At 42.9% G+C, this 8,692-nt stretch overlaps 1 protein-coding gene across 5 annotated transcripts in view; it reads right to left on the reverse strand.

Moving 5' to 3' along the window:
- TRMT10B (tRNA methyltransferase 10B) overlaps positions 1-8,692 on the reverse strand; it is a 29,121-nt gene that overhangs the window by 7,388 nt on the left and 13,041 nt on the right. For 4 of the 5 annotated variants that reach the window (XM_006143732.2, XM_006143733.3, XM_006143731.3 and 1 more), the window contains 2 exons: positions 3,158-3,281; positions 2,091-2,571 (listed from right to left, as the gene is read on the reverse strand). In XM_006143732.2, coding sequence (XP_006143794.1) covers positions 2,465-2,571; positions 3,158-3,281 — 231 coding nt within the window. In that variant the 3' untranslated portion in view covers positions 2,091-2,464. Of the gene's footprint in view, positions 1-2,090; positions 2,572-3,157; positions 3,282-8,692 lie in introns of those variants that run through there. The other variant, XM_014586014.1, reaches the window with a different exon arrangement.

Below are 8,692 nucleotides of genomic sequence, written 5' to 3' on the forward strand. Positions count from 1 at the left end.
GTTTGATTTCTGTGGTGGGTGCGGCTCCGTTGTGTAAAGGTGGGGGGAAAAGGGCAGCAGGTGTCATCACGTGTCTCGTTGAAATATGTCGGTGAAGTTTTGAGTAACTGAGAACTCCCCAGAAAAGGAGTTCCTCCTAAAAAAAAAGTCAAGGCACACCCTAAATTTTATTTTCTTTTTTCTCCACCAGACTATTAGCCCCAGACTGTGAAATCATACAAGAAGTGGGAAAACTCTATCCGCTGGAGATAGTATTTGGAATGAATGGAAGAATTTGGGTAAAGGCAAAAACCATACAGCAGACTTTAATTTTGGCAAACATTTTAGAAGCTTGTGAACACATGACAACAGATCAAAGAAAACAAATCTTCTCCAGATTGGCAGAAACTTGATTTAAGTGGACTTTTAATGGGCCAGCTGAGCCAAAAGACTGTGGGTGTCCTGGGGCAAACTCAGGTCAACCTCTCCCTATTAAATCTTAAGACAAGATGTGAATGTATGTGTTGTCTTTTGAAAGTCCTAATAAAATATTTTTATAAGAACATTGCTGGTTTTCACTCATTCTTGTGGGAGAGAAAAATCATTATAAAATCTTGATTTTTTTTTTAATGTATAATTTACTAAAATGTTAGTATTATGTTTTTAGTTATTAACTCCCCTAATTTTGCTAGAGTGCTGCTGCTTCTACACTAAATGAAGTCAGCACTAGGAGCCAGCAGGTGGCATGGTGAGTAAGGATGTCTATCCCTCTTTGATCAAACTAAAAATAAAATAAAGTTAAATAATTCTTTAAAAATAAAATTGTTTTCTGACAATATCAGTAAAAGATGTTTACCAAAGAGAATGCAGAATACATTAAAAGTATAAACAAGCAAACAAAAGCCACCCATAATTGCATTAGTGAGTGACTGTAACAGCGGACAATTATGTTTACCATGTACCAAGTATTGTCCCACGTGTTTCACATGGATTAATTAATTTTACTATTTTCTTACAAGACCACTCAGCAGATGAACACATTTAAGAGATTTTTTTGCTATAGGGCGTGTGCACCTGCTAAAGACACAGACAGAAGGGGAGAAATCACCTCCCAAAGGGTATGGCCAAGCAACAATTCCTTCTCCATTCTCTCAGGACTTTGGACACACACACACACACACACAGAGAGAGATGCCTGGCATGAGTTTTAAGTTGCCAGGTCCAGAACTTGAACTGGGGTTGACTGTGGGAGTCCAACAATGTAACCATTACACCATCTGCTGGTCCATTGTATTAGAATTTTTCTTTTTTCTTTTTTTTTTTTGAGAGGTTTTTGCTATAGGGCATGTATGCTCACAAGAAATAGAAAGCGAGAAGTCACTCCCCAGGGATGGCCACACCACAGTCCCTTCTCTATTCTCCTCAGAATCCTGGATACATGTGCACATGCACCATGCGTAAGTTTAAGCCACTGGGTCTGGGACTCAAACCGCAGTCGACTACATGGGAGTCCAGCAAACACAGCCATTAGGCCAACTGCTGGTCCCCTGTGTTAGAATTTTTTTTAAATTTTGCTATGTGTGTGCTCGCTGGAGAGTGACAAGGAAAGTGAGAAAGCACTCTCCTGGGCGGGAAAACACCGTAGTCCCTTCTCCTTTCTTCTCTGGATTTTTGGCACACATGTACATAGGCTCAGCACATTTTTCAGGTCTGGAACTCAAACTGCACAGTAGACTATGTGGGATCCAACCCCTTAACCATCATACCCCCTCGGCTGGCCTCATGTTAGACTTTTATCAATACTGCTTTTCTGCTTTACAATTTGATCTGCTAATTATATAAGAAAAATTTAGTTTGTACAAGGCTCAGGGCTCAGAAGGATACAAAGATACTCATACAAATTGTCCTAGTAGAATCCTATTATCAGGAAGAGAGAAGGCCTCCATACTCATATGCAGAACAGAAGGATTAACAGAATAAGGGCCAAAGAAGGGAACAAATTGCTTTGGAAACTCAAAATTAGGGTTAAGTCAGGACAAGCACAACTTGCAGAACTTATGAATGGGATATCACTGATAGAAAAAAAAAAAAACAACAACATCAAAAGAGGCTAGAGGAAGTCATAATTTTAATGCTAGCTTAGTGAAAAATGAAACTCTTTATATAACAATAACAACCTAACTCTAAAGATCTTTCAGAAATACAAAACACACATAAGTGAATTAACAGATCCAAAGTCATGTGGTTTGGAGGCTAACTTCTTGCTATAAAAGGCTTCTTGTATTTAATACGTATCTGGGCACTCCTATGATCCAGGCACTATAATCGACACAAAAGAACATAAAATATGGTCCCTGTCATTACTTTAGCTTATGTAAGACGATCCAAGAAGACATCAAGTAAAGGAAAATATGTGCCACCACCCTCTGCTCTTTGGCCAAAGCATCTCCAGCACTTCTGCCTGCATCTGCAAACAGATTGTTCATCATTCCACTGAATTCCGAAGAACGTAGCCTTTTCCCAAAGAAACTCCTCTCTTCAACGCTTCAGGCCAGTTGTGAGTCTCAAAGTAAGCGGACAGGATATCAAACACTGTTGGAGGGAAAAGAAAACACAATGACCACACAAGGAAAAAGAACTAGTACATGACCGATAAGGAAATAAATGGATGTTCTGGAATATTTTATTCAACCTACTCTGCATCACACGTAGTACTAGGTCCTGTGAGGAAAGTGGCAAAGAAATGCCCTGGTTACGTGCAGCGACCTCAGCCTACACTGAGACAAGACTGTGAATGGACAGTGTTCCACAGAGAGGAGCACAGGAAAAAGGGAACACAGGACGGGCCCTGACATGGGTGGGGTACAGAAGCCAACCAAGAAGGTCCCTTATGGATGAACTGAATCTGAAGAACAAATAGGAATTCAATGGTCAATGAGAGGTTGAAAGCAGAACATTCTAGGCCAAGGGGACAACTTCAACTACCTTTAATGTAACAGGACCAGGAAGAATATGAGGACTCCTCCCAGAGGCCAGAATACACATCACAAAGTACAAGCAGTAAAGTCCAAGCACATCAATCACAGAATAGACTGAGTTGAGGGCCACCTAAACACAACACAGTGCAGCAGCACCAGAACTAACACACACTGGGTGTGGGCCCTGGGACCAGCAGTACCTTGATTGATGGCCAATATCTCCGAATGATAGTTCTTCCCGTTTGGGTGTCTGACCATGTATTCCTGGATTGGTAAGCGGGCTGTCTTGACAGAGTATTCCTGGGCCTTCTGAAAGGTCACCTTCTGTAAATCACAGTATTTTTATTATTACAAAAATGATACACGAATATAATCTGATTATAATATGCATAGCAAATTGTAAGAATCCCTATTTACCACTACTCCAATTTCCATCTGTAATCATAAAAGATAAACACATTAAGAAGAAGTCTATGGTAGAACAGAAGAAACTGCTGATAATAAAGGATGCTTGTTCCAAGAAAGAAATGGGCCACACTTCACTGTTGCTCGTTTTTGCTTTTAGAGGAGAGGGATCGTTATCAAAAGGCTCCCACTTACTAACACAACCAAGGAGGAAATAAGCAAAAGGGGCACATCTGCAGCCATAGTCGACATTAAAGGGCCCAAGCAGGGGCCAGCAGGTGGCATGGTGATTAAGGCACTGGACTACCCCATGGCCAAGTGTGGTTCAAGTACCAGACCCTGCAGCTTGAAACACACCAGGTGTGCAAGTGTATGTGCCCAAGATCCCAGGAAAAGAATGGAGGAAAGGGAATTGTGACATGGCCACCTTCCCTCAGTTATGATTTCTCACTTTCCCTCTTACTGTCTTTCTCTCTGGAGAACTCATGTGTCCCATGGCAACAACCTTAAAAAAAAAAAAAAAAAAAAAAAAAGGTCCCAAGCAATCTAATCAACCAGAGGAGAACACTCCTGGCCCTAACTCAGGCCTGATTCTGATGCCCAGAGTTTTCAGCTCATGCCAACTGCTAGCATATTAGAGAAAAGGGAGGCAGGATTTAAGACAGGTATACTAACTACTGCAACAAAGTGGTATTAAGATGTCAGAACAGCAGTTGGCATAATGGCTATGTCAATGGTCTCCCATATAGTCGACTGCAGTTCTAGTCCCAGGCTCGGTGGCTTAAACTCACGCCAGACACACGTGCGTGCGTGCCCAGGATTCTGAGAGGAGAATGGAGAAGGGACTGTGGCATGGCCATCCTCCCTGGGAGGTGATTTCTCGCTTTCTGTCTCTCTGTCTTTCTGGCAACTGTGTGCACCCTATACCAAAAACTTCTAAAAAAAAAAATGAAAAAGATGTTAGAAGGGAACCAGCAGTTAGCGTAATGGCTATGTCACTGGACTCCCACGTAGTCGACCGCGGTTCGTGTCTCGGACCCGGTGGCTTAAATCTCACGCCAGGCGCGTGTGCGTGCGTGCCCAAGATCCCGAGAGGAGAATGGAGGAGAAGGGACTGCGGCGTGACCATCCCCCCTGGGGGGTGATTTCTCGCTTTCTGTCTCTATGTCTCTGTCTGTCTGGCGAGCGCAGGCGCCCTATAGCGAAAACCTCTCCAAAAAAAAAAAAAAAAAGATGTTAGAAGAGATAGCTCACTTAAAAGAAAGGGCTCTGAAAACCAAAAAAAAAGGAGTCATAAAAATTCAAAAAGTCTAACAATTAGGCCATTTAGGATCAGAGTACAGAAACTGATATCCCTTCATAAGCTGTTCCCGAGTTATTTTTTTTTAATTAAGTTTATTTCTTTCAGGAGCGAGAGACAGAAAGACACCTTCAATGAGGTCATCACATCATGATCCATCCCCAGCTTCAGCCATCCCTGGATAATGAGGACATAGGAGCCTGGTGTATTCAGGGAGGTTTCCGGATGCAAACTCAGAACCTTCCTATGTGGGTCAGCCTCACAGATCATAACATCACCACTGTGCCCCCATCTGGCTCCTCATTCCAGTGGAGATTCCATACTCTATGACGGGGCTATCTTTCCCTCATCCAACCTTTAATTCTGAAATAGTTCAAACCTTATAAAAAGCTAGAATAGGGGCCAGCAGGTGGCATAGTGGTTAAGGGAGCTGGATTTCCACACAGCTGATCGCAATTCAAGCCCCAGATCCAGCTAGCTTTCTCACTTTCCCTCTCTCTTTTTCTCATTCTGTCCCTCACTGGTCAAATTTAAAAAATTAAAAAAAAAAAAAAGTTAAATAATTCTTTTTTAAAAAGCTAGAATAATAATACAATCAACTGGGTTTTTACATTTTTTTTGAGAGGGTTTTGCTATAGGGTGCATGCACTCACCAGAAAGACAGACAGAGAAAAAGAAATCACTCCCCAGGGGGCATGGCCACGCCACAATCCCTTTTCCTCTATTCTCCTCTTGGGATCTTGGACACGCATGCACATGCACCCGGCGTGAGTTTAAGCCACCGGGTCCAGGACTCGAACTGCAGTAGGCTACATGGAGCTCCAGTGACATAGCCATTACGCTAACTGCTGGTCCCCAAAATGATGACTTAATTCTATTATTAATTTCTCATTTATTAGCAGGCATTATTCTTCAAGAGCCCCCCCCCACCGTCATCATTTTTCAGATTATCACAAGGTAGTGTGGACACTAAATTTTTAAAGATGGAATTAAGGGAGCCAGCAGGTGGCGTCATGGTTAAGGGTGCTGAACTCTCACATGGTCAAATGCAGTTCAAGTCCTGGATCTGGCAGCTTTCTTTCTCTCTCTCCCCTTCTCTCTCTCTCTCTCTCTCTCTGTCTCTCTTTGATAAATTAAACCAATAAAAGTTAAATAATTCTTTAAAAGAAAGATGCAATTAAGTTAAGCTTTTATCTGTGCTAAATCTGTGTTAACACATACATATGTGAAAAAGTATACCCACATAGACATAAAAGTACCCACAAACACAAATACATATGTGATCATAGAATACTTAGGAAGGGGGACCAGCAGTTGGCATAAAGGCTATGCCGCTGGACTTCCATGTAGTCGATCGTGGTTCGAATCCCAAATCTGGTGACTTAAACTCACTCCAGGCACGTGTGCATGCATGCCCAGGATCCTTAGAAGAGAGTGAAGAAGGGATTGCGGCGTGGCCATCCCCCTGGGGGGTGATTTCTCACTTTCTGTCTCTCGGGTGAGTGCACATGCCCTAAAACCTCTCCAAAAAAAAAAAAAAATTATTTTTCACTGTTCTCTTTTTTTGTACATTTAAACTATTATTATTTATTATCAGTACAATATGTCAGTTAGTAAATATAAACAAATAAACAAAATCTCAATACATAATTATATCACAGAAACATATTTAGAAACTTTCATGAGGGGTTAACAGGTGTCACTGTGAGTAATGCACTGGACTCTCACGTGGTCTACCACTGTTTGAGCCCCAGACCTGTTGGCCTACTTTCTTACTTTCTCTTTCTCTCTCTCTGTCTCTGGTCAAATTTTAAAAAATAGTAATAATGGGAACCAGCAGTTAGCATAATGGCTATGTGGCTGGACTCCCACGTAGTCAACCGTGGTTCGCATCCCAGAAGCATTGGCTTAAAACTCACGCCGGGCGCGTGTGCGTGCGTGCCCAAGATCCCGAGAGGAGAATGGAGGAGAAGGGATTGTGGCGTGACCATCCCCCATGGGGGGTGATTTCTCGCTTTCTGTCTCTATGTCTCTCTCTCTGCCGGGGAACCGCCTCACCCCTACAGCAAAAAAAAAAAAAAAAACCTCTCCAAAAAATAATAATAATAATAACCACAAATAAAATTAATAAATAATTCTTTAAAAAAACTCTAAAGACATGCAAATTATGCCAATAAAATTATTTTTCTTAAAGAATTATTTTATTTAACTTCATTTATTTATTTTCAATTTGATCAGAAAGGGACAGAGAAGGAGGGGGGAGAGAGAGAGGTAGAGAAGGAAAGTGAGAAAGCAAGCTGCCAGGTCTGGGACTCGAACCATAGTCAGCCATGTGGTAGTCCAGGGCCTTTAACTACCATGCAATCTGCTGGCCCCATGCCCACAAAATTCTAATTCAACAACAAAATTCTAATTCACTGGGACAGCCTTACTAAGTTTGAGGTTTTGGGATAAGACTCATGTCAGGGGCTGGCAGGTGGTGTGGTGGTTAAGGGTGCTGGACTCCCACATGGCAGACTACAGTTTGAGTCTCGGACCTGGTGGCTTGCCTTCTCACTTTCTCTCACTCTCTCTCTCTTACTCTGTCCCTCTCTGGTCAAATTAAAGTAAGTAAATAATAAATTTAAACAGAATATTTAAAAAAAAGACATGTCAGCAGGGAAGCTGGTTTGAGGAGCCAACTGTTCTCTTCCAGAGAACAAATAGCAGGTAAGGGGGCCTGGCTGTGAGGCTGCATACTGCCAGGATGCTGTGCTCCACAGGCTGTGATCACAGGGGAGGCCCAGGTTCGATTCCTGGTGTAACCTAAAGGCTAGGCACAGTGCAGTACACCTACAATCTCAGTGACTTGAAATTGGCTAAGATGGGAGGATCACAAGCTCCAGGCTGGCCTGGGCAATATAGTAAGACCCTATCTTAAAAAAAAAAGAGAGAGCCAGGCAAGGTAGTACACATCTGGAGTCTCAGTCAAGAGGCTACACTGGAGAACTGCAACATGCCTTTCAAAAAAAAGCCTGGGCCAGCAGGTAGCGTGGTGGGTAAGACACTGGACTCTCACATGACCAACTGAGGTTCTAGTCTCAGATCTGGCAGCTTGGAAATCACACCAAGCATGTGTGCATGCATGCCCCAAATCCTAGAAGAATAGAAAAAAAAAGGAACTGCAGTCTGGCCATCACCCCTGGATGGTGATTTCTCACTTTCCCTCTTAAAAAAAAAAGGCTGGTAAGAATGTTGAGTCAATTCTTTATTTTGAGATCTTTTTGCTATAGGGCACGTGCACTTGCCAGGAAGACAGAGAGACACAGAGAGATAGAAAGCCAGAGATCACCTCCCAGGGGGGATGGCCAGCCGCAATCCTTTCTCCTCTATTCTGCTCTCGGGATCTTGGGCATGCATGCACACGTGCCTGGCGTGAGTTTAAGCCGCTGAGTCCAGGACTTGAACCGCGGTCGACTACATGGGAGTTCAGCGACATAGCCATTACACTAACTGCTGGTCCTGAGTCAATTCTTATTTGACACAAAGATCACAGTTTTCCTTGTAGAACAGAAGAGAGGACACATGTAAGAAGTTTAACAATGGCTATTTTTGTAATTACTAAACACTACCCATTCTACTTACTGACTTTTGATTCCGTCAAGTATCAAGTAAGATTGTTGACCTTGCTGATGAGGAGCGAGGTAGAGGGCCAACCTAAGGAGATTAGGCTCTTTCTTCCTGTTCCCTCTGAGTTTTTATGCCTTTTAGATAGGATTATGGTCAGGCATACGTCTCTAAAAGCAAGTGCTGCTTTTCAAAATACAGATGTTGAGGGAACCAGCAGTTAGCATAATGGCTATGTCACTGGACTCCCACGTAGTCGACTGCGGTTCGCGTCCTGGACCCGGTGGCTTAAAACTCACGCCGGGCGCGTGAGCGTGCGTGCCCAAGATCCCGAGAGGAGAATGTAGGAAAAGGGATTGCAGCGTGACCATCCCCCGTGGGGGGGGTGATTTCTCACTTTCTGTCTCTATGTCTCTTTCTGTCT

This window comes from Tupaia chinensis, unplaced genomic scaffold (assembly GCF_000334495.1).
Source record: "Tupaia chinensis unplaced genomic scaffold, TupChi_1.0 Scaffold000104_1, whole genome shotgun sequence".
Classification (NCBI taxonomy): domain Eukaryota; kingdom Metazoa; phylum Chordata; class Mammalia; order Scandentia; family Tupaiidae; genus Tupaia; species Tupaia belangeri.